This window comes from Seriola dumerili, unplaced genomic scaffold (assembly GCF_002260705.1).
Source record: "Seriola dumerili isolate Sdu_G_001 unplaced genomic scaffold, Sdu_1.0 BDQW01000449.1, whole genome shotgun sequence".
NCBI lineage: Eukaryota > Metazoa > Chordata > Actinopteri > Carangiformes > Carangidae > Seriola > Seriola dumerili.
The window spans coordinates 5,264,113-5,289,749 of NW_019174704.1; the positions used below are offsets into that span (position 1 = coordinate 5,264,113).

Genomic DNA, 25,637 nt, shown 5'->3' on the forward strand with positions numbered 1-25,637 from the left:
TTATATACAGTGCACATATTTCAAAATAAGAGCCATTAAACAGTCTGTTCTGTGCTTTTCAAATCAGGGTGCTCGCTGGTTTCTGTTTTGCCTGTTGATCTCGTTGAGGATCACATCCATACTGGCGTCCTCATCAGCTGTGATTTCTCTGTCTTCAAATGGGCTACCTATAACACAGCACTGCTGTCATTATTTCTGATAGATACAATTTGTGGCAAACTATATAATAATCTCATGTAAACCTGTACGCGAGTGGTAATATGACAATATTGGATTATTATATGATAATACTGCAGTCCACTGACTGTCTTGTTTACAGTTTTAAGCTTGTGAGCACTCATACATGAAACCAAACATTTCAAATCAAGGTAACAGTAGATGTATTCAAAGAGCAGCAGCATTAGATAAAACTTGTTTTTACATAGTTGGGCAAGTGGAATAAAGCTCTGCTGCTAAGACCAGCCTATAAACTTATATTAAGTATATGATTTAGTAATCGTCAAAATTTATCATGAGTTACATAAAGAGCTTAGACTGTTCTCACTTACCAATGCCATTAATCTGTTCTGAGGAGTCACTGACGAGAAAAGAAGTAGAGCTGGATGAGTTGTTTGACTTTGAGGAATGAAGAGATGTTACTCTGGTCACTGATGACTTCTTCACAGTCTTCTGTGTTGCAGTGCGACTCCATTCTGTGAAAAGAGATTCGCAGAGATAAAGGTGAAAGGTAACATAATCCCCCAGAGTTAGTTAATTACCATCATCATGCATCTAATGGTCTTGGAACTAATACTTTGAAGGAACAAAGGAATCGGATGAGCACAGGCATGTCAACAATATGAAGGTGAAGACTGGCCAGACTGGTAGAGCTGTGAAATGTAAAGGGAACATATCTAACCCGAGTTTTCTGCTAGTCTCATTGTGCCACAGCACAGGTAGATCCTCCACTGCCTTCTCACATTCTCCTTCGCCGCACAGTGGAACACGAATATAAAGAAACCTAAAAAAACAGAAACAGCATTTTATAAATACCACACCAAACCTTTTACAGTGTGGTAAAAGTGTACAGTGTACAATGTCATTAGTTTGGACTTACGGGTACAGGACATAGACCGGAAGAGTTTGTCCGCTAGATGTGTATTAGATTATTCCACAGTTTACATTAAGGGGTCTGTTAGATGTCTAATTATTTTAACCATCCAGGTGCTAAATGTGAGTCGTCTTTTTGCTGCTGATTACCACACAACTTTAGCAGTGTTTGTAACTGGGAGTCCTCTTGCATAAAGTCCTTCAATTTTACTCTCTCATCACATCTTGTGTGAAAAGTGAGTTCTACAAGACTGAAACATTATTAAAGGCTTAGTCTTCTTATTTAGTGAGAAGTTACTAAATAACTTCTTGTTATTTAGTAGTTTTGGCCATCATTCCTATCCATAATTATAACATTGTACTCATCAGGTTACTTAGAGAATGAGATCACATCCGTAAAAAGACGTATCACCTATTTGTAATACAAAATAAAGGCAAATGGGAAAATTATTACCATAACTGTCCTTTGTAAACATCAATTAGTTTACAGGCCAACATCTACTGTACTTCCCTGTAAGTTGTACTCACAACTTCTTAAAATAATCTGGTTAAAATGTTGGCATGTCTGACTGGGATTTTTGCCCTGTCTGACTTGATGTTTCCATGTTCCCAGATTCAAGCAATGACATGACATGACATAGTAACATGTATGTTTATACAGAGCTAGACTAGATTATAGCAGTTTGCCACCATACCATAAATCTGAGTTAATAACCCAATAGTAATATAAAAAATAACACTAACACATCAAAACAACTCTTCTTTTTTGGTGTATTTTTTTTTACCAATGGGTCCCAGGTAAAGTCAGTGCTACAGTATATTGATGCAAACATTTTTTACGCAGTGATTTTAGTGTATATAAATAAAAATTTCCAATTTGAATCCATCCTGAAACCAAAAAAACAAAAAATAACAAAACCGGCTGACCTTGCAATGAGTTAAAGATGGCAAAGAGGTACATGAATGGCAGGTTAACGGGTCCCCAGGCAAAAAAGGCAAAGCCCCAAGTGAGGCCCAGGAGGAGGGTTATCCCCGCCACACTGCGCACATCCTGAAGTGTGCTGCGGTGCTGCATATTGTGAGGGTTCTGCCTCTTTATCCGACACAGCTGGACCAGCACCACAATGAACATGATGAAGTTGAAGAGAAAGACGACGCAGAAATAAGCCACCACAGCCACGTAGAAGGCAATGTCATTTTTCAGCCAGCAGCTGTGGGAGAGAATTAAAGGGTTAGTTTTTTTTCTTAGTATTTGTATGAGTATGAAATGAGTATTTTGCATGAAACTGCAAATAAAGCATTTGAGAAAAAAACTCACAAGTCATCACTAGTGCCATCAGGAAACTTTCCATAGGATATAAGACCGTAGTTATCCTTGTCAATCGCAATGACTATAATGACCACGATCATCGGGACGCCCCAGCCTACCAGTGAGAACTTCAGCATGTAGCGTGATATGTAGCTGTTGAAGACTTTCACGAGGGCCAGGTACATGTGAACGGCCTCAAGTCCCATCCAGGTGAAGGCAACCAATAGAAAGTAGTGAAGGAACCAAGCAGTGGAGATGCAGAGGCCCACAGCTTCCGGGTAGAGCGCCAGCCAAGCATCCACCAGGAAGACCAGGTTCAGCATTAGCAGAGCCAGGCACAACTGGATCAGGATTTTGGATGGGATGTCCTTACGCAACTTCCTGCAGGGTTAAAATGGTTTGCAGGCAATATCATCATAAAAAAAGTGCTGTGAAAAAATATGTGCATTCACTTTAAACCATAAATGAGTTTTTAAAAATACTATAACTCTATCACAATAAAGCCAGAAGCAAAGGTGTTTCAACTTTGGTGGCCTCCTAGTGGTAGAATCAAGAAAGACACTTCACTTCAATAGTGATTATCATACAGTATATTGGATGTGTGTAATTTAACTTATGGCAATAAATACTCACCCAAAGGCCAAGTAGGTGAGGAGGGTGATAGACAGGAAGATGGCAGAGATTCCACAGCCAATATATGTGATAAAGGTCAGGATGGTGGCCTGGACACGGCTGGTTACAGGCTGTCTGGAGAGGTCCTGCAAGAAAACACAGAGAGGAAAAAAGAAAAAAAAAAAACACTGAGAAGTTATAGCAGACTGGAAGTGGTTAGGATTCAAGTGATAAATTATCATCAAAAGGATGCATGAGAAAAATGAGAAAACCGATCATCTTCTTACCAGCAGGATAGCAAAACTGGTTAAATGGTTGCAGCCACAAACTGTTTCATTGTCTGTGCTCTTTTGGACAGAACAGCCCTTGGGATTCCAACCACCTGACTCATCTGTCAGTAGGAAACATTAAGCATATTTTCAGCTTTGTCTAATGCGATCGACATTGTTAACAATAACAATAATAATAAAAAAAACAAAACAAAAAAAAAACAACTTACTATTCAATGTAAAGTCCCAGAAAACACATGTAGCCACAAAATTAGCCTGTAGTTTGGGAGAAGGCACAAGAGCTTGTATCAGTTTACAATCTCTAATTAGACCTAATTGGACATCACGCTTTTTTTGTCTCTGTTGAGCGTGACAGTGTTTGAAAACGGACTCACTGGAATGGGCTCTGTGTTCCTCAAGTGAATTACAACATCGTCCGTCAGTCCCGTGATTGACAGGTTGGCCACACTCGCTCCCAGGATCCCACTATTAAGTTTGCGTTGTCCTATGGATCTGTCCTGCATGGCCATATAGAGACAACACAAGTTATCAGAAGGCAATGCTTCAATATGTAATTTGAAATGTAGCCCATCACTTTCCTTTAAAACACTGAATCAATGATATGAAATTGAAAACACAGACACAATAACAAATTTCTGTGTCGTATTCACTGCATTCTGTTTCTCCTTAGCTAATGATCAGAACTGGACGCTGGTTGAATGTATAGACCTGGAACACTGTGTTCTTCTGGTAGAAATTGAACTGGACTCGGGAGGCCAGCTGCTGTTCCTCAGAGGTTAAGTCCTGTGTGAGAGAGGGGGGCAGCCTGATGGAGCCCTGAGGGATGGAGGAGTCTTCTCTCACACTCCTTCTCAGCCTGGGATCCCCACGGACCTGCAACACACATGGAACGTGGACCTGGAGAGCACTGATACCACTCCTTATTTTCAGTTTTGTCAGAAGTCACTACTTGGAATAACTGAGCTGCAGAGGCTCAACTCATTTCTTCTTCAAAATGGTGTTACATGTACAAAACTCAATGTAATCCAGTTGGTCCAATTTTTAGTCTTCCAAACCTTGTATGTACGATTCTAAAACATCTGCGGAAAAATAGCTGGTAAAAAGTAACCAGTGTCCGATTGGCTACCACTCAGAATAAAAAATTGTTATGATGTATGACCTATAAAATACCTTTACAGGTATTATAAACTAAAACATGCCATACCTGTACATTATTGGGATCAGAGATAGAAAAAAATGTTTCCTGAAAGTTCCTGCCATCTGCTGGTTTCACAGACAAAGCCACAGCTGGGGACAAGAGGGTCTCAGCCTGTTCTTCAAGGACCAGCTTCAACCCCACTGTATCAACAATCTGTATAATCCTGATGAAATAGAAATTAATTGGTATCGTGCACAATAGCAATACTTCTAATATTCACTGAGCCACTTCAGTCATACTGCTGGTTCCCAACCCTAAATCCAAATGCTATTTTGCGGTGAAATTAAAGTAGGTAATGAATTCACAAAGAAAGTTAATCATCATAAAATTTCAGCATTAAACACTGCATAAAACTCATGTGTGAACATATGAATAACAAACAGACTAATGGGAGATTCTTTGTGTAGCAATGGGATGTGGAGAACATTTATGCTCCAATCACAGCTATTATGTTCCCCCTTGCTGAGCAGTCTGCAACGAAACTATCAATATAAAAATGGTCTGAAGTGTCAAAAAAGGTTTGGAACCCCTTGAGTTGTAGCATCTAATTGCTATAAGAGTACACGATATGTCTGAGAACATCAAATAAATGAATGTGTAACCTGTTGGAGGAGTCGGCCAGCGTCTCAGCAGACGCACCCAGCAGATTACTGACAATGTGGACGGAGGTGTTTCCCAGAGCCAGGCTGACGGTCGGGCCAGCCAAAAGATCCTCCAGCTGAGACACCAGCTCATCCACCTGGCTGGAATTCAGCGAGGACACGTCTCTGGTCATCTCGAGGAGAGAGTTGGCTTGGCTTTCAGCTGCAGGCAACAAAATGCAAAAGGGGAACTGTAACAATGCTGAAATGATGTAAATGCTGCAACAGAGCCGGACACAGTGCTGAGGTGATAACAAACCTGCTTCAGTAGTTGCTGTTACTGTGACATCAGCAGCAGTGGTGGTGGCGTTGAGGGGCTCAGCTGTCGTGTTCAGTGGGGATGAAGTAACATTTACAGACGAGGTGGTGGTGTTGGGTTGTGTGGTTGTCACATTTGGGCTGGGTGTCGTAAACGGCTCCTGAACACATTGCTCTAACAGCTCTGCAGCCACATTTATTCCAGTTTGACTATAAAGAAAAAAAGGACAAATTAACATCTTAGGGAGAAAAATATTCGTAGGAATATATTTGTGGGAATATTTCATCAGGTGTCACATTTTGATCGACTACAATACAAACAGGCCTGAAATCAGTTACTATCATGGTCACTGAGTTTGTAAAGATGGAGTTAAGTTAGTGAAGAAGATAGGGTGGTAAGAAGATCATACAAACCAGGTGAGGATGTTAGACGTTTCTATTGCCATACAAAACATAGCAGGGTTAAGGTTCAATTTAACCCATTTGAACTGGGATGCCAATGGATTGTCGCTGCTTCCTGAATTTCCGCATATTGCTGCATGACATTCCAGATGAAACACAAATGAGAAGTTTCACAAGACACACCTACAGTTATTTATTTATTTATTTTTGACTACGTGAACCGATGTTGACTCGACTTGTTTCTCTGTGGTTAATATACACACCGGCTCGAGTCACCAGTCCATCAAACTTGATCTGTTCAATAGACTGAAACACTTTTGTCACAAGTGCCGACAGATTGCAGATAGGAACCTCATGGGCGAAGCCCAAAATCACTCTGCAGCTTTCAAGACTAGAATTAGAAAATAAGAGCACAGATTTCAATCCCTGTTAAAATGTTTCAGATGTATCAGTGCACAGAAATGCTCTGATTTAATATGATTAGACTCACTTTGTTGCTGTGCTTCCACAGAACACGTGGGAATCCTGAGTAGAAATGTCCATTTTAGTCAAACTATCTCAAGTGATTATGTTAAAGTAATACATCAAAATATGTATGACAAAGTGTTTTGTATGCTTTGTATAGAAAATGTACTTCTGTGCAATAAAAGATAAGAAAAGGCCCCACAGACTGTGACAAAAAGATAAAAAGTGATCAAGTGCCATAAAGTTGCACTTGCACTTATTTTTGGAATGGCTTGTTTAGGCAGTATGATTATGCTTTGGCGGCTGATTACCTTGTATTCTGTTGCAATGATGGACAATGGACATGAAGAACTGTGAAGCAACATTACAAAGATTGTGAATTGTTTTCAATTTTAGTTTAGGCAATTAATTCAAATAGAATTTGATTTGTATATGCTTGAATGATAAAACTCACTCTGTGCTTGGAGAGCAAGGCGGTGCTTGTTTTAGTTTAGAAATCTGTAGAGATTCAAGATATCATATCATGATGCTACAAGAATGAATTGATGCACAATGGATAAAGAGAAATACAAAATCATAAACGTAGGTATACAGTATATGCATGTTTTGTGTGTGTGCACAAGAACTTACCAAGGACAAGACATATGAAATGTTGATGTTGGGATCTTGTATTGACATTTTAAAAGTGTAGTATGCATCTAAAAACAAAGAAACAAAAGTAACTTATGAAAGGCTTTCAGACTATATCAGTCTAGATAATAATCTGATACTTTTGTTAGTTGATAAAACACTAACCAGTTCTACTGCAATAAGCAGAGCAGTTGCACTTGTTCGGATCTGAAACAAAGTCAAATAATTTTGGTTTATTGTCAGTGTGAACAGAGCCAAAGTTTTATATTAAAAAAAGACTGTCTTAATTTCAAGTTCTTCGTGGAACATTTAACTCATCTTATCCAGTCATATATTACTACATTACAACATTTTAAATTTGACTGAGGACAAATTTACAGTTTTGAGACCTCCAACAATGGCATGTGTGGCCTCAGGTTAACATGTTTTGGACAATTATATGGATATGCTTTAAGGGGAAAGGGGGTGAATAAGTATTTACTCAAAACCTGTTAATATTTTTTATCTGTAAGAAATGTACAAAACTTCTCCAAAGTCTCCTTTGACATTTTGGGTTATTGTGTGTAGATCAGTGACAAAAATCCAAATTTGGTCAATTTGTAATTCAGGCTGAAACACATTAACATGGTAAAAAAAAATTAAAGGGTTGAATATTTTCTTTACTTTGTGTGGTTTGAAGACGTTTAAATATTTAGAGCTCACCTGGGCCACAGTTCGTTGAGTTGCTTCCACCTTCCACATATGCCGCCCCAGATTCTTCACTGTTGAAAGATAACCACATTCCATAAAAATTTTGCGTGTAACTCCCAACATCCTTATGAAATGTTACAAAAATGAAAAGGTGTTGCTGTATACCTTTAAGATCAGTTCATAAATATTGCTCAAGAAAAAAACAAAAAACAAAAATGCTCTAGTGATTCTTGTCTTGTTGTTATTTTAATGAATAAGTTGGGATGTTGAAAAAAAAGAACATCATAAATACCAAACGTCTTACCATGATGCACCTGTCGGACCTCTATAAATGCAACTGTTTATCCCATGTGGATTGCTATTGCACTCACTGAATAGCAGACCTGCTCAATGACACAGAAGGATAATTGCATTATGGGAACTTGTTAGGTAGCTAATTGTGTATTTCAAAGTATTCAGGACTCACCTGTTCTATCTACTCTTCTACCCACCACATGGATGTCAGGGGAAGTTTTACTGGCAGCACAAAGAGTACGGAGGATGCAACATGGAGGTACTCTCTGCCTCAGCTGCAGTATCACAGAGCAATTTGTCTTTCTAAAGTATAAGGTCATTGTTACCAACAAATAGATGCTTTCCACTCATTTCAGTCATTTAAAGACGTGTGCTATTTACTTACTGTATTGCAGTCTTCCTGTCGCATGAAAGTTCAAGTCCCTGTTAAAACATAAATCAATCTTTATTCAGATGATCCTTCTATTCAAACAATGTAACCCACAGATGCATTTAAATGTTAACTTACTTGAAATAGGCCAGTTGTGTTACCAGGCCCGCTGAAAAATAAATGGAGATGTTCATGAATAGCAAGATTTATTAAAAGCAAATTAAAAGTTGAATTCATCAGCAATAAAACACACTCTTGCTTAATTTAATACACTTGGATATTTTTTGCTACAGCTTTACTTGGTCTGGTATGACCAGTAGCTTATGGTGACTGATATTGAAAACTTAAAGGAGCTATTTGAAAGTTTTGCTATCGCTAACCAACATTAACAGCTGTTTACTTACCAGTTTTGCCAGTGTTACATTTACAACAAAAGAGGTTATAATACGTTTTCTAAGGAACTACTTCTTCAGGGCAGACTGGACGCTATAGTGACTCAGTATCTTAAAGTGACAAGATGGTCCGGCCAGACCAGAGCTAGCTGGTTAGCATGCTAACTTATATAGAGGAAAATTAATCCACAAAGAAGGAAAACAAGAGGGTTACTTTCCACCGCTGAAGACACCTCTTGGAGAGTAAAGGAAAGACGTTTTTTCATAGTGAACTTGCAAAGTTTCTTCTAGATTGGTAAGTAAACAGCTGTTAATGCTAACGTTGGCTATGTAGCATTAGTAAAACTTACAAATTGCTCCTTTAAGCCAGAAATGCCTCTTCTCTACTTATGCTACTTGTATTCTATATTTCTTCATGTCACAAAAGTTTTTGAATGGTTTTATAACAAATATAAAGCAAGAATTGTGTGTCTCAAGAGGATTCAAAGGAAATTTCAATGTGCCATCATTTTGTAATTGCAATTCGTGGCCACTGTGGTCGCTGTTCAGAAAACACAAAGCGTCGGCTTCTTAGCCACAGTATTATACAAATCACAAGGTAAAGGTAAAAGGTGGTCCTACAGTATGGAGTAACTAACAGACAGTTCACTATGACAACAGCACAACTAAAATGACACAGCAGAAGGTGCTGCACAGATATTTTTACTCAATACTTTATCTCTGGTGGGATATCCATCTCTGGGACAACTGTGAAAATGTTGGTAACTTTACTCATTTATTCATTCATTCGTTTTTTTTAAAGAAATGTTTGCAGTGATACCTGGTTTGTGTCGCGCTGCCACTAATTTCTCGAGCTACCCGCTGGTTTAACTGATTGGAATTTGTTTTAGTCGATTGTCCATCATTGCCTCCACCATCAGGCACCTGTTTGACCGGGCTGGTGTCAGGTAAGTAGGCTGTCGGGCTGTTGATCGGCGTCAGAGCCGCTGTTGTGGATAGATCTGCTCTAGCTGTGGTTGTGTCGCTCCTTTTGTAGCTGTAGTTGTGATGCTCCTCGTTAACGTTGTTGGTGTTGTAGCTGTAGTTGTGTTGATATTTAGCATTGTTGATGTTGTAGCTGTAGTTGTGTTGATATTTAGCATTGTTGATGTTGTAGCTGTAGTTGTGTTGATATTTGACGTTGTTGATGTAGCCATAGTTGTGTTGAAATTTAACATTGTCGATGGTGTAGCTGTAGTTGTGTTGTTGCTGTTGAATGTTGTAGCTGTAGTGTTGTTGATTTCTAGTGTTGTTGATGTTGTAGCTGTAGTTGTGTTGATATTTAGCATGGTTGATGTAGCTGTAGTTGTGTTGATATTTGACGTTGTTGATGTAGCCATAGTTGTGTTGAAATTTAACATTGTCGATGGTGTAGCTGTAGTTGTGTTGTTGCTGTTGAATGTTGTAGCTGTAGTGTTGTTGATTTCTAGTGTTGTTGATATTGTTGCTGTAGTTGTGTTGAGTGTTGTCTCATTTGCAGTGCTTGCAGATGTTGTTTGTGGAGAAGTAGTTGTTTCTTCATGGGTTGGGGAAATACAGTTCTCAAGCTTGTTTTGAAACACTTGGCCAAGCTGAATAGAACAAAAACAGAAGATGCTCATTACATTTAATTACAGGATACACACATCATAAATTCAGTACTTTAATAAGCAACTTGTCTAAGCATTTCCCAACATACCCAGTCCTTAATCTCTGACTCTTCCTTATTCGATCCAGTGACATCCACCGCGATGTTGAGAAAGTAGTGTGCTGCTGTAAGAAGGAAGGACAAAACATAAAGGGGGATGGATTTCATTAAAAAAATGGTCAAAAATTACAGGGCCCTTGGTGGCTCATAATGCAGCCAACAAGAACATTTTTAGACTGTGTGTCTGGCAAACATGATGCAAATCGTCTGTTATAAATTTGTAATCTTTCAACACTAGTAGAAATAACCCAGATGACATTACCCACATTATCCACATCCCAGAACCACTGAAGAAATTATATGACTGTTTTCACAGGCCACTTCACAATGTATTTTTATACAGAATGAGGACTCATCTCATATGTATCGTTCTGCCTCTGTAGTTTTACTTTGATGGTTCATCATGTTTTGCTAAATACATCATTACTTTTACTGAAGTAAAATTTTGAATGCTGGACTTTACAGTGGTAGTAACACCACTACTTTTATCTGGTAGTCAGTTAAACATTTTGGTACATTTATTTGCTTTTTTACCGGGAATTAGATAAGAAGGTCCATAACACTGTCATTTGTATAGAACAAATATGTTGCTACAGCCAGCAACCAGTTATCTTAGCTTAGCATAAACACTCAAGGCAAGGAGAATCAGAACAACTAGCATTCCACCGATTAAACAAAAGAGATACATGTGCTCTTAAGCAGATTTCATTACCTTGGGACAAAGCCCTGCTAACTGTTTCCCTCTGCCTTTATGCTAAGCTAAGCTAACAGGATTCTGGCTGTAGCTACATATTTAACATACAGAAGAGAGAGTTATATCAATCTTGTCATCTAACTCTCAGGAAAGAAGCAATTACACATATTTAAAATGTCAAACTCCTTTATCTGATTACTTCACCACAATTGTTCCTATATTCTACATCACTGAGACTGACAGTGATAACTCTACTCTGTCAAATATTTTGGATGGTCTTTATTTTATTTATTGTAAGGTCTTGATCTTACAGTGTCTTGAGATAATGTATGTTATGATTATTTTGCACTACACAAATAAAACAATTGAAATTTAATTAAATTGAATATATTTTGGATCCTGTCATTAGTCTTAATTGGTTTCAGAACAGATGGGAAAGGTTTGGACAGGTTTTCATTTTCAACCAGTGATACACTATAACAAATTGGAGACACGAGTGTGAGGATGAAAAGAAAGAGTTTGTCAGCTGCTGAAACAGACATTTGGCTTTTTTTTTTTTTTTTTAATTATAGATGTTTCAACTGATGTGGCAGGGAGTGGGCTGATTCTGTTTACCTGAGGTCTGTGCAGTTATTGTGGGAAGGGGGAGAAGTGAAGTGGGAGCAGCGGAGGTCTCCTCACAGTAAGCTTGACCTGATGGGAGAAACAATTGTTAAAAATATAGGATAATTTTTATATTGTCCATTTGGATTTACTGCTACACTCTTGCACACAATCACACAACATTTTTAGTTCCCTAAAAAGGGTTGAGAATCTCAGGTATATGTCACATACATTTTCTTAGTTTGTTCCGGTTCATGTTTTCCACCTTCTCCAAGATAGAAGCTAGAGCATTGTGAAGTTTTGTGTGATTAGGAAACAAACGAGAATAACAAGTTATGGTATAAATTAGTTAGGAATTCAACTCTGTGTGTGTGTGTGTGTGTGTGTGTGTGTGTGTGTGTGTGTGTGTGTGTGTGTGTGTTACATGACTGAATAACTCACGTCTTAGACATGTCAGACACTGCAGTTTATAAATAGAGGTGCAGAGTTGTTGGTCCAGATAAGGTGACCAGCTGACAGACGCCTCTGCTCCATTGTCTGCAAACAACTTTTTTTTAACTTCAGCTGTCATAGCTGATGTGAGAACTTACCTGCCAGTAGGGTGAACAGTAGCATCTGCAACCAGTGTAGATGTCTGCCATGGGAGCCTGGCTTCTTCATTCTGTAATGTAACAAATAAAATCATTTAAACCCTAATTTGTATTGTATTGCCCTGTATGACATGAAAATGTCTGGCTAAGCTTCATTGTGGCGGGATTTGGATCTTTTTATACCTATTGTTGTAGAAGAAAAAAGTCAGAGTGAGTCATAGGAAAAACTTGAGGAACACCTCTACCTATCACACCCTTATGTTTGATGAATGCTGAAGGCCTTTCCTGTCATTATAGGTGATAAGTGTTTTTCTTTTGTTCTTTTTGTTCTAACTTTTTGTATCTAATACCCTGGAAAAAATAAATAATGCCAGATCAAACACTTGAATGTAGTAAGTGAAGTTCGGAGTAAAATCAGATAACAAAACAACAGAACAAACACATAACCTTTATCACAGCTTTTGGGAACTGCAAACACTAATATATAGAGTAGTACATGCTGTACTCTATAGACACACATATGGGTTTCCATGAAGTGGTGAATGTTTGCTTGGGCCTGAGGTTTTCAGAAGTGTTGACATCTGTTCTGAAGCTGTGCTGTTGTCATGCAATAGATTAAAAAGTACCAAAAAAGTTCCATGGCAGCAGTAGAGTTGCATTTATAACTCTATAAATTACATTGTTTATGTGTGTGTGTATTTGTATATGTGTATATATATATATATATGTATATATATATATATATATATATATATATATAGGAATGACCTCATCATGACAGGGAAAGAAAAAGAAAGGAGTGGATAAGAATAAAAAGCACACGTCAGGGAGGGGGAAACTTTGCAAACAGCTAATCAAACAACAGCTGAAGTCAACTCCTGACAGGTTAAGAACAAGTTATATGTGGCTGAGGAGAGGAACAGCATTGCCTATCTCAACAAATCCAGATGTCTTGTTTCAGTATGGATGTAGAGAAACGGATAAAGTCATTATCATCACGTGATCAGGTGTATCCTCTTTTATGTTCTTAGAAATGTTATCAGTAACTTCAGTTAACACTTGACAAATCAAATCAAACACAACATTCTCAAACACAGTCAAAATTCACTGAAAGAAAAACAGAAAGTAAGACCATGTGACAAAAAAGGAAAACAGTCATGTATGAAGTGATTTGAAAATAGGTTAGAGGTTAAAAATGTTCAAAATTGATTAAGATGTGTATCTAAATAAACTAGCTTGGTGAATAATCCTGAATCAAATCTGAACTGGAGGTGAGCTGTTCATCCAGATCAAGAAAAAGGAGACACATCAACACCACCACCTTTACCTGACGGAGGGTGAGAACATGTGCCAGCATCCCCCAGAACGGACTGACTTTATCTTCATTTTCCATGAAGCAGAACTTCCCACGGGTAAAATCCAGACTTGAAAACAAAGTCAAACCACAAACATTAAATCAACATTTCCTTCTCTTAATAGACACAAACCTGGCTATTGTTGCTGGCAGTCTGCAGTGTAAGTTCACTGTGACTTTGTCATGCAGCATTAATAGCTGACACTTGTGGCACACCCCTGAAATGTCAGCCTGCACAGGTGGACGTCACTACACTACTTCCACTTTACCTCAAGCAAGTCTCGCTCAGCAATTGTTCACCTGCTGAACAGAAAATGGCTTGATTTTACACCAGATCAGAAAAGGCTTACTGTGCTCTACTGTCATCATAAAATGTGAGTTTGCACTACTAATTTCCCTGTGGAGAAGTTTTTAGAGGGAGGAGATTTATCTTTTTCTATTTGTGTTTGGCAGAAAAGGTATGCCTCAGGGTGTGTCCTAACCCTGCGAATGTTCTCACTGATAGACATGACAGTAAACAAGAGTTTCCAGGGTGAAATACAGAGTTAAAAAAAAAAGAACAAAGAAAGCTTCATGACATTGAGACATTTACTATTGCGTCAGAAGAAGTCACGCACCAGCAGCATTATACAGTATCTCTGGCATGTTATGCACCTGGTTTTCAGGTCTATGAACACACAATCACCTGGGTGATAGAAGATTGAAGTTGTTTAACTGGCTAAGAGCTATCAAAAAATGTTATAATAAAACATAAGTCCAACCTGTTTTAGGATGAATACAAAATAGATTTGCAATAAAAATAGAAAACAGCAGTCCTCTTCCAGGAGGTCAGAGGTCAGACACAAACAGTAAAGAGCTGGATTGAAAGACAGAACAAACTATGGTGAAAGGGATCCATTACATCCAATAATCCATTACAACTTGGTAACTGTTTTTTTATCCATGCAGGAATTTGAGACAATTCATAGACTTTATGAGTATACCTTATTGTATAATGGTACCAAATGCATTTGATGATTTGAGTTTCCTGTAAATAAGATAAAGTTGGAAACAGAATACTGAGAGGTGTAGTTCTCTATCTGTACACCAGAGGGAGTCCCGAGGATAAAAATACCTACAAAGCCAGACTCTCTTTCCTACTATTCATTCCGGCAGAGGGTTGGGTCACGACAGTGATGGCAGAGCAGATCCAAATAGTGTCTTTGAAGATCAAGCGACTTTGAAGTGCATTCTCTGTTCTGTTTGAAATGAGATGTGAAAGGCTGACATGTCTTTATCTGTTTAAAGCCTGCTGCTGATCTTTGTCCATCTTTGTCCATCTGTTACAACAGCTTCCCCTAGAAGTTAGAACAGATCAGTTTGTCCAGTTACATCCTATACATTATTAGTTGTTAAGATGTAAAAATTATCCAGGTGTCTGCAGACATTGTTAGGGGTGCAAATATGATTTGAGTTGTCTGTAGTTGTCTGTCTTTGTGCAGTTTCGGAAAGACTGCACAGTTCTAACATGTAAGTCCTGGTAAAACCAGCACTTAGCGTGTTAACTCTATTTTTGTATGGCTTAAACAAACAAGATTTGACACTGATTAGTTAACACTGGACTGGCTAGCTATTTCCCATGCTTCCAGTCTGAACACTAAGCTAAGCTAAGCTAAACATTGCGAGGCTATAGCTAAATATGTTGCATACAGACATAAATGTGTCATCAATTTTCTCATCTAACTCTTGACAAATAAAGCAAATATGCTATTTTTCCAAATATAAAACTATTCCTTCAAAATGCACCTTGAAATCTTCTGTATTGATTAGAGACAATGACTCCCCACTGAGCCATGTGGACAGGGCTCTGGTCACTTTTCCACGGCCAGCATTCATCGCATTATCAGTCAATCACTTCTGATGAATCTGACATTCTGCTGGCTTCATGTACCACAGAAAAATGTTACATAACTGAATATAACTGACTTAAAGGCATGTAATCCCCTTTATTTTCTCCTACTTTCCAATCCTCATCTACTAATGACTATTTTACATAAATGAGTCTAAATTGTGGTCTGTTTTTGTACTATAGTATTGCGGGTAATTGTGAGGACAAGGACAAGATTTATAAATATAATAATATACTTTTTAGGATATTGTCCACTATTTATAAATCTTTAATACCATGCAAGAAATTTGAAGGGAATTTAAAATATAGTCGCTGCACTCCAACTGAGGCAATTATAGAATAAGCAATACCAAAAATATTAAAATATTATTGTCACACACCCCTAATGTATACATATAACATGATTGTCATGACTCTTTAGATGTAAAAATCTTTTCTCAACTACTGTTTCCAAGGTCTGTAATCCACTTAAAAGTTCTCAACTTTGAACTAACATTGACATAAAGTCCTTAAAGCAGCATTATATTTATAGTAACATTGAAACACATGACTATTTGTATGTGAAAAGAGATGTTAATTTTTAGCATCTTTTAGCTCATTGTTTTGGTTTTCCACCTGTAACTTTACTGTTTTGGCCCGCTCTCAGCTGCAGCGGAAGTTTTTTAGTGTAAAAGCTCAAACAAACGACCGTTTGCTTTGCTACCTGCTCTGCACCGAACAGCAGACATACTTAGCAAGTAGCTAATATAGCTTTTAGGAGCTACAGAGCCAAACATCTCCCTCGGGAGTTGATAGCAACTAAACACACAACCAAAGGAGTAAATATTGGGCATTTGCCAGATAGCCATGAATACAACTCCAAATAAATACTAATGTCTCTCTGCATCTGTCAGATGTGTGTGTACACTAAGATTGCCATATCAACTTTCAGTAAATAGTGATAAAGCTGTACATGTGTTGTTTTTAGAATATCTTCTGCCGCCCCCAAGTGGCCAAAAGGATCAATAACTGCAGGTTTAGGACTTCCTTGTCTGGATTCTTTTTGTTTGTTTGTTTTTTTTATGTGTAACATCAACCTACTGGAATGGCATGCAGATGACAATTAGCCTTGCAGTGAAATCTGTTACATTTACATTGCACTGATGTTGTTATTGTGTGTTAAATAAAAAGTAAAGCTTTATCAGAAAATGGTTAGCTTGACACACACCTTTAAGAGCATACATTTATTTTTCATTGTACACACTGATTATACAATTAAATGTTTTGTGTTAAATCACACAAGAAAATAAAATTCTAAAAATGTAAATATATTTGTTGGATTAAAACTTTTTCTCTTATAAAACAGGCATGCCAAAAAAACACACATAAACATCTGCAAAAATAACAATCCATTCAATGCAATAGCTGATTTTGGATTTTTTTTTCCAAGTTACAACTGAGCACTTCTTCAAAAAAAAAAGAAGACATCATCCAAGATATCTATGCTCAACAGCAGACATAGAGCTACCTTCCCGAACAGAGTATTGTAAGTTAGTTTGTTGCAGCCTGTGTGTTACACTGTTTAGTTGTGAAAATAGTAAGAAAAGAATAGTGTTTATTCTGCTGCATAGTTAATGTACTATGCATACATACTCCAGTAAATGATGTTAAAGAGCAGGTAAGCCAGGGGAAATATGACTCTGGAGTAAGAGTCGATCATGTAACTGTTGCTCATTATGAAGCTCAGGTTTTGTTTTAAAGGGTTCTTGCGGCGTAGCCTGGTGCCTTCTGTCGGTGCAGAGACAGTAGAGTTTCGTGACTGGGTGTTCCTCTCTGTATTCGGGGTGCTGGAGACCTCTGGGAAAGAAGTCAGGTCAATTTCATTGTCATGGAAACAGCCATCAAAGACCATAGCCTGGGTGGCGTTGAAGGTGGGCATCTGCAGCGACAGAGGGAGGAGAGGAGAGTAAGGCTTTGAGCTCCAGATGGAAGGAAATTATTTACTATGGGTCAAACAAGTCACATGGGATTTGAGAAGACATTAGACGCCAGAAAAAAAACTGAATATGAATGACCTTTGCCCCTTTGACCTTCTTCATCTCCTCCACTGTGGTGAAATAGTTGACCGCAGCGTACTCAATGACAGACAGGAAGACAAACAAGAAGCTTGCCCACAAGTATATGTCTACAGCTTTGACGTAAGACACCTGTGGCATAGAGGCTGAGACACCAGTGATGATGGTGGACATTGTCAGAACCGTGGTGATGCCTGAAAGCACAACATCATCAGTATTAAAAATGTTCCCTCACAAATATCATCCATTGTTTGGATGGATTATGCTATATACTATTGTGATTGTCAGCAGATCAGAGACATAAGTGTACCTGTAAACAATAAGTCCAATTAGTTTGGGCAGAGGCCTAGCTGTTTACCCCTGTTTTCAGTCTTTGTGCTAAGCTAAGCTAAGCAGCTGCTGGCTTCTTCTTCATATTTAGCGTACAGACATGAGAGTGGTATCAATCTTCTCATCTAACTTTCAGCAAGAAAAGTGTGTTACTCTAAATGTAGAAATATTCCATTAAATAAAACTGAACATCTCGGTGTGGTGACATTTTTATGCCAGTTGAAAATAATCTGTCACTTTAAATTGTGTATAATATGAAATATTTGCTTTTTGTAAGATGCTGTTTGTTCAGCATGTTAATGGCCGTGTTGGCACACAGTCTCAGTACCCAGAGAAACACGAGCAGGTACGGCCCTCCTGTCTATCCAGAAAGACACCCAGGAAAGCATCACCATCAGCATGGTGGGAAAGTACGTCTGTAGCATGAAGAAGAAGATATGCCTCCTGAGAATGAAGTTTATGTAGAGCCGATTGTACCAACCTGAAAAAGAAATAAATAGACAGAAAGTGGACGTAGGGAGTAGGGCATAATAAAAGTGAATGGCAAGAGAAAAAAAAGGCAATCACTCTGAGAAATGTTGCAAAGAAAAAAGAAACACCTGCACAAGACTGTGACAGATGCAAGTCTATGAAACTACAAGATGGGCCTACAAGAAGAACCTAGAACTCAGACTTGAAAGTAATTATTTTCTGGAGCAGATCTGTCTAGAGCTGATGTTATATAACAGCCTCTTAGAGAAGATAGGTCCTCACAAGATTATTTTACACTGAGAAGAAGAAAATCTCCCAGGCCCATTTTATCTGTCTTACTCACACTGAAATTGTGACCGTAGAAGAAGTGGGCTTAGCAGTCAGTCATACAACTCTGATGTGCTTAAATCAGAAGCAGTATTACATTATAGTTTAGTACTGTATATCAAAAGGCACATGATGATTTTTAAAATGGATCTCAAAAAGCTAAAAGTCTTTGAATTGTATTTAGTAATGGCATCTATTTTACTGTCTCCCATAGAGATGATATTTCAATATTTTACAGTATTCACAAAGAATGGGATTTAAAGAATACACTGAAATATAATTAAGTAGGCATTTGTATAACATAGTAGACACAGACATGCAATCTGTCCTTGTTTGACTGTTAATTATTTTTTTACACAGACACACACACACACACACACACATCTTGTTCTCCTCACCATCTGTCATCACATCTTAGTGAATCAGTGCTTCAGTATTCTGCGAAAGTATTTAAGTATTAAGAGGAATAGTTTTAACAGTTTGGTAACTGTGCTTATTTACTTTCTTGCCAAGAGTTACATGAGAAGATTGTTACCACTGTTATGTCAGTTCTTTTAATATGAAACAGGCCGCATAGCATAGCATAGCATAGCATAGCATAGCATAGCATAGCTTGGCATAGCATAAAGACTGGAAACAAGGGGAAACAGCTAGCCTAGCTCTGTCAGAAGGTAACAAAATCCCCCTACCAGAACTTCTGAAGCTCACTAATGATTGTGTTATTCATCATTTGTTTAATCCACGAGAAAAACCAAAGTGTAATAATGAAAAATGGTAATGTAAAAGGGGGATTTTTTTTGTTTAACCAAGCATAGCATTGATGCTACACACTAAGCTTTGCACGAATAGTGGGAACAAGGGGAAAACATGTGAAAATAACATGTTAATTAAGAAGTTTTAGAGGTGTCAGACTTTGTCACGTTCAGACAGAGCCAGGCTAGCTGTTTCCTCTGGCTTCTATTCTTTGTGCTAAGCTAAGCTAATTGGCTTTTGGCTATAGCTTCATATTGGTCAGAGAGTTAAATCTCAGCAAGAAAGTAAATAAGCACATTTCCCAAAGTGTAAAACTATTTCTTTTCAGTAAAAGTTGATGATGTTTAGACCAACAATGTTACTGAAACTCTGGTATAGAGTAGTCTATTCATAATCATTCTGGTCTCACTGTTAGCTCTAGTTACTAGCAGATGTGAAGGAGAAGAATATATGGTTCTCTATAGAGGCATAAACATCTAAAATTTTTCCTTTAAAGAAAAACAGTTGTGTTTTGTGCCATAACTGATTTGATAAAAACAGGGGCTCTCTGGTTGTCCCCAAAGTGGGAACAACTCAGAGGGCCCCACAGCTCCAACCGGACATACCAGTACTGCTGTAGAAGGCAAGCCCAAAGGAAGGCTGGAAGTCTTCAATAAAAAACTGAGAGAGCACGATCTCGTCAGTCCTTAATGAATCGTTCCCGTTCTTCCAGTAGAGCATGAGGTCGTTCTCATTGTAAGCATCTTCAAGAGAGGAGAGAAGGAGGGGGAAGGGGGTAGGACACCTTCACATGTTGCCTCTCTTGGAAGAATCATGGATATGTTTCTCAGAGGAGAGGAGAGAGTGCACAGAAATGGGACCCCAACTCTCCTCTGAAATCAGGATCCATGCTTTAACTGTTCAATAATGTGAGATAGAGAAAGAGAGATGAAGAGAAAGAAGCACACCAGAAAGACAGAAGAACCCCAAAACTCTACACTGAAAGTAATCCTGACTATCACTTAGTTATGACCAATTTCAAGTTCAGACCAGAGCAGAATGAAACAATAATCCCTGGTAAATCCTACATCAGAAAAACAGACATGTATAATGGGCTGACATTGACCCGATTGAGGATTATGACTTATTTATGCTATGCAAATAGTAGTGATGGTTACTGTATGTTTATGAAGTTAGCTGCAATATGCAGTGTAATGTATCAGTATATTGCTCAAATATAACCAGCAACACTGATACTGATTAAATATTTTATAGGCTAAAAGCTATCTTTAGCCAACGCCTTTAAATTACAAAGCAGTGTATTAAAGGTTGTGTAACATGTTTACCAGGAAAACATCAAGCAAGCAAGCAAATGATTTAAAGTAGATTTTTGTAAACTTTTGATGCAGCAACTAACAGTATTTCTCTACACTGGGTGTCCTATCAGGCATTCGCAAGCAGCAATGTCCCATTTGTAGTTTGATACTCACAGCTCTCCAGCTCCAGAGAGCAATTCTGTGTGTCCAGAGGGAAACTACTGAAGTCCATTGAGCAAAGTGCAGTCACAGTGATCCTGAAACACAGCTCACAGTTAAAGGAACACCCACATGAATCAAGCATCAGCAACTGTGTTCACAGAAAATGTTATACTTGCATTGATTGGTGACTTTCAGAGTGTAGCTGTGTAGGTTAACCTCAGTCATCAACTAGTATGATGTCAAATGGGGTATAAAACAAAACTGGACTGATGTGTAACAGTTGAGATGTTGATGGTGAACTGATCAAATCATTCAGTAATTGCTCCTGTACGTGACACTGTCTGTGGCCACAGCAAGCTGCTAGGAATGACGTCATATTGTCGACATCTGTGGCTGAAATGGATATGATGGATGTAGTCTGAAAGCTTATATCTCATATTCTCATATGAGCTCACATAAGCCTTATATTTCATTCAGGCTCTGCTCACTTAACCCTGCTGTGAGCGTCCAGTGGATTGTTTTATATCTTAACTGATGTCCTTTTCAAAGGGTTTTAATTTCCAATAATATACAAATTATAACTCATTGAATTAGATTTATAAACACATGTAAGGTTAAAACAAAACTATGTAACCTTTGACGGTAGAATGATACACAGCTGAATTAATTGGATGGAGACACACTTTGTAATTGTGGAAACACTGGCAGCTATTCATCCGAAGCTATATGGTCTCACTTCAATCATTCCTAGTTTGATAGTAATCGCTTTATCAGTAACTTACCTGACACTGTAGAGGATGTTGCCGTCAGGATAAACCCTCAGCATGATGTTCTCCATGGTTGTATCATGGATAAAAGAGCGTTTAGAGTGGACAAAGAACACATCAGGAACCCAAATTTTCTTCACAAGTCGTGCATCAAAGGTACGACTCTTGTTGTTGCTGGAGGGGAAGGCCAGGCGATCATCCTGCCAGTAATGCCTCAGGTACAAAGTCATGGTGAAGTCCTGGAAAAAAAAAAAACACTGTCGCTCAAGCCCAACAGAGAAAAGGAGACACTGTATATTTGCTGACTGCAGAAAAACTAAAGACACATACCATGTTTACTTCAGATATGCTGTCAATGCTCTCCACCTGGACGTCAATCCCAACCGGAATAGCTGAACCTGCAAAAGGTCAAACGTTGTGATGGATCAGTTTTAAGCAACAGTTGGATCACATCCTCCATGAACCATCCGTCTGCACATCTGCCAGAGATTATGTATGCGTAAATCCCACTGCTGCGCTATAAGACATAAACCACATCTTACAGATGAGGGAGACAATAAGGTTGAATGAGTGACGACCCTGACTCATGCTGGCTCATAAAAATGTATGCATGTAAATCTATGAGCTGTGTCCATGTCATCTCTAAATAAATAAATACTGTACAGCTACAGCATCGCCTCAATCAAGAGCGTTACACACAACTGACACATAATGGTTAACACACAACACCTTAAAGCAGTGATCCTCATGCTCATCTCTTCAGGTCTGCTGCTCACTCAGGAAGCACAGAGAAGATACTATAAAATGGTTTAAGTGTTCAGAAATGTTTGCCATTTTAAACCTGTAATCAGCTTTTCATTTTCTGGTTGAGCTATAAGTATCAAAACAGTATTACGAAACACTATTTCAGAGAAAATACATAAACTGAATGCTATGAGAAGATAACTAATTGCACTGCTGTCAAAATCTGCATCTAAATCACCTTATGAAACCATATACATTTCATTTATATAATATTACCAGCATTTGTGTGACTGCTAACATCAGGGTACAGCTTTGACAAAATACAAACAAATCCTTTCAAAATAAGACTTTTGCAGACAGGCAAGAGATCCAAAGCTGATTTTATCGTATTTGTGAAATCTGGCCTATGGGAATAACTGGCTCACTACAACAACCTGCATGGATATAATATCCCTTGTGTTACGTCTTTGACGTCCTATGTAGACGAATAAAACACTCATTCCATTATTTGTTTAGGTTCTTTAACTGGCTATATCATAAGAGTATGAAGCTCTCCTAGCAGGCACCAAAACAAACATGTCAGTGGGCATATTAGTTCACATGACCTGGAGTAAACCCACACAAATACTGGAAGAGACTCTGTACAGAAGGGGTCAGAGTCAGGAAACAAGACAGGGTCTCTCTTGCTACATGTGGCTTTGTTGCCTGTTTCAGATATGACAAAGAAACTGAAGAGTCAGAGTCACACTGTGTGCCAGCGTAGCAGTTTGCTGGGATGAAAGTAAGTTAAATACTACCATATTTTTACTAAAACATAAATATCCAGTGCTGTGTCAGTGCAATGGTCCTTATGTCATCGTCCAGTGGCAGAACACTGTAAACGTATGATGTGTACTATAAACATCCTGTTCTCTCTGTGCCATTATCTAATGAAGGTAAGCACTCAGAACCATCAGTCTATGATAACAATAGAGTAGTGAGGTGGGAGGGATTATATCAGGCAGCTAGGGTCCTGGAATCAAAGTCCTGTTCAGTGCTTCGTTACTGAATCTCTTTCAGCTCTACGACGGGCCTGAAACTCACCAGTAGCGACAAAGACCAGGTGCTGTGAAAAATAATCTGACATAAAACTTTGATCAAAATGCAAAAGATACAAGACTGTGCATACAGTGTTGAGGAAACAGATGAACAAGGAGCAAGGATACAATCCGACCATTTTCTTTAAGCTGAGCCAGACTCAGTAACAGCTGATCAGTAGAATCCCCTCAAACAGAGTCAGTTCACTGACTCACAAATCTAATCGTTTGGAAGTAAATGTCAAACATATTTGGAGTCAGCTCTTCAGCCCCATTGACTATTATACTTTGCAGTGCATTTGTTTATTGATGTGCATCTGAACCTAGAATGAGAAGTGCTTGTAGTGCTTTATAAATGTGCAAAAAGAAAACCATACACATACCAGCTCACAAGAAATAAAGATTTTTACAAAACACTCCAACCACCAGCACTTTGTTTATTGTTTGCAAAGAAAACAAAGACCCGAGAGTTGACACAGTGACACAGCCATACAGGAAGTCAGTCATGGCAACCGGTCACAGGGCAACACTCTCACGTTGTAACTACAGGAGTTTTATGTGATGGTTTTTGTATAAGAATAAATATGTATTTGCTGTGTTTCTGAAAAACTGGTCAAATTAAAAAAAATAAACATATTTCATACAGATATGTTATAACAGATAAGTATAACTTATTGAAATTCAAATTTAAAAAGAGTTTCTAGATTATTACAAAGCTTAGGTTTTACAGCAGTTCATTGAATATCCTCTAACATTGGGCTTTTTTTTCCCCCCTCACAGAATTAGGTTCGCAGTTCAGATTATTTTATCTGTACTACTGTCTGCTGTCATTGTCTCACACCGCAGACAATCTAGGTCACTAAGGGTTTTTTTTTTTTTTTGGTAGGCGTAATACCAAAGACAGCACAGTAACCTACATTATCGTTACTGAGTTGCCACAGAGGCACACAGTTATTAAAAATAACAAGATAAAATTAAACATGAAGACAAAGATGAATGAGTAATATTAAATAGATTTTTCAGATATATGAGGTGTGTGTTTTACCTCCAAAGCCAGGCCGCATGGCAAAGTCATGGTCTTCAATCCGAAGCAGCTGCTCAGATTTAATTAGCAGGGACTTGGTGCTGTCCAGCTTTTTCATCTTAAGATCCACCCGTCTGACAACCAAAGAGAACAAACATCAGCTTGTGTAAAAACCCTGTCTCTTTCTAGCACAGACACGTACTTGAGCCGACATCTGGTCGATGGAGTTAGTGATGTTAATTGGACTTTTAGCACAGATGAAATCCTAAAGCCTTGGTAATGAGAGTTCTTTTACTTTCAGTGTATTGACACTGATCTAATACAGCTGCAGTTGCAGATATTGTGAGGCATGTTTTGTATTTGTCCCATAAATTGCATCTGAATTTTTTTTTTTCTGTTTTTATTGTCCTTAATGTCTTCTTAGAAATCTCATGTGAAAGTGACTGATGTGAACCACAATTTCTTGATGATGTAACCTTTTTTTCATTCAGCAACAGTCACCACCAAATCACTGAGTAATAGCTACATTACCTCTCACCTCACATGATCCTATGACCTGCTCTTACCTTGATCCACTGTGACATTAATGGAAAGCCTCATGATTAATTACGCAACCATATTTGTGGTGACATTGTAAAGCAGCACACGGTTCAAAAATCCTCCGACAAAGCCACACAACACAGATGCCAGGTATCAAAAGGTGTCTTTTAACAACAGAAGCAGATCCACAATCGCAACAAAAGCAACAAGTCATATAAGAAATCCCACTTTGGCTCACCCGCCTTGCTTTTGTTTGGTGTTCTCTCCGACATACATATCCTTGTGTCTCCTCTTGTTCGGGAAGTGGCTGCTGTTGAGCTGGGTGAGAGGCCACAACCAGGCCAAGCACATCAGTCTGAGGGCCAGGGGGGCCACTCTCATGGTTAAGCTGGGGCTGGAAAGACAAGAGGAACCCAAGCGTTCCTCCCACTGCGTCAGTGTCTTACCCAGGGAATGCCACAGCTGTCCCTGTCCTCTACTGGTACGTCCATGCCCCGGCGGCACTCATTCTGCCCCGCCACGCACACACCCAGCTACTTGTGCGTTATCCTGCTCTCTCATCTCCTGTAACATGGTGAACATCAGTCGAGATATCCAAT

General features: G+C 38.5%; 2 protein-coding genes across 2 annotated transcripts; both read right to left on the bottom strand.

The window, feature by feature from the left end:
- Positions 1 to 20: 20 nt before the first annotated feature.
- Positions 21 to 12,323, bottom strand: LOC111234543 (adhesion G-protein coupled receptor G2-like). Its single transcript, XM_022762690.1, has 17 exons — positions 12,254 to 12,323; positions 11,676 to 11,753; positions 10,358 to 10,431; positions 9,461 to 10,071; positions 5,399 to 5,607; positions 5,101 to 5,302; positions 4,505 to 4,661; positions 4,009 to 4,173; positions 3,675 to 3,797; positions 3,510 to 3,555; positions 3,298 to 3,401; positions 3,032 to 3,156; positions 2,408 to 2,779; positions 2,017 to 2,300; positions 899 to 1,000; positions 545 to 692; positions 21 to 163 (listed from the first exon to the last, which is right to left on the bottom strand). Exons 1-17 carry the CDS (start codon positions 12,321 to 12,323, stop codon positions 64 to 66), a joined length of 2,970 nt encoding a protein of 989 aa, XP_022618411.1. The 3' UTR covers positions 21 to 63.
- Positions 12,324 to 17,113: 4,790 nt separating this feature from the next.
- LOC111234490 (gamma-aminobutyric acid receptor subunit rho-3-like) lies at positions 17,114 to 25,419 on the bottom strand. The gene is made up of 9 exons (XM_022762612.1): positions 25,277 to 25,419; positions 24,520 to 24,632; positions 21,985 to 22,052; positions 21,670 to 21,893; positions 20,900 to 20,982; positions 20,036 to 20,173; positions 18,208 to 18,360; positions 17,550 to 17,743; positions 17,114 to 17,413 (listed from the first exon to the last, which is right to left on the bottom strand). The coding sequence occupies exons 1-9, from the start codon at positions 25,417 to 25,419 to the stop codon at positions 17,114 to 17,116; spliced, it is 1,416 nt and encodes a 471-aa protein (XP_022618333.1).
- Between the last annotated feature and the right edge of the window lie 218 nt (positions 25,420 to 25,637).

Excerpts from the sequence above, each read along its gene's own strand:
- LOC111234543 (XM_022762690.1), bottom strand. The coding sequence starts at position 12,323 with ATGAAGAAGCCAGGCTCCCATGGCAGACATCTACACTGGTTGCAGATG. Across the intron at positions 3,157-3,297 it reads CCAGTTTTGCTATCCTGCTG|GACCTCTCCAGACAGCCTGT; the intron begins GTAAGAAGATGA and ends GTTTTCTTGCAG. Across the intron at positions 693-898 it reads GAGACTAGCAGAAAACTCGG|AATGGAGTCGCACTGCAACA; the intron begins GTTAGATATGTT and ends CTCTTTTCACAG.
- LOC111234490 (XM_022762612.1), bottom strand. The coding sequence starts at position 25,419 with ATGAGAGTGGCCCCCCTGGCCCTCAGACTGATGTGCTTGGCCTGGTTG. Across the intron at positions 20,174-20,899 it reads CTCTCTGGAGCTGGAGAGCT|ATGCTTACAATGAGAACGAC; the intron begins GTGAGTATCAAA and ends CCTCTCTTGAAG. Across the intron at positions 17,744-18,207 it reads ACCTGCTCGTGTTTCTCTGG|GCATCACCACGGTTCTGACA; the intron begins GTACTGAGACTG and ends TTGTGCTTTCAG.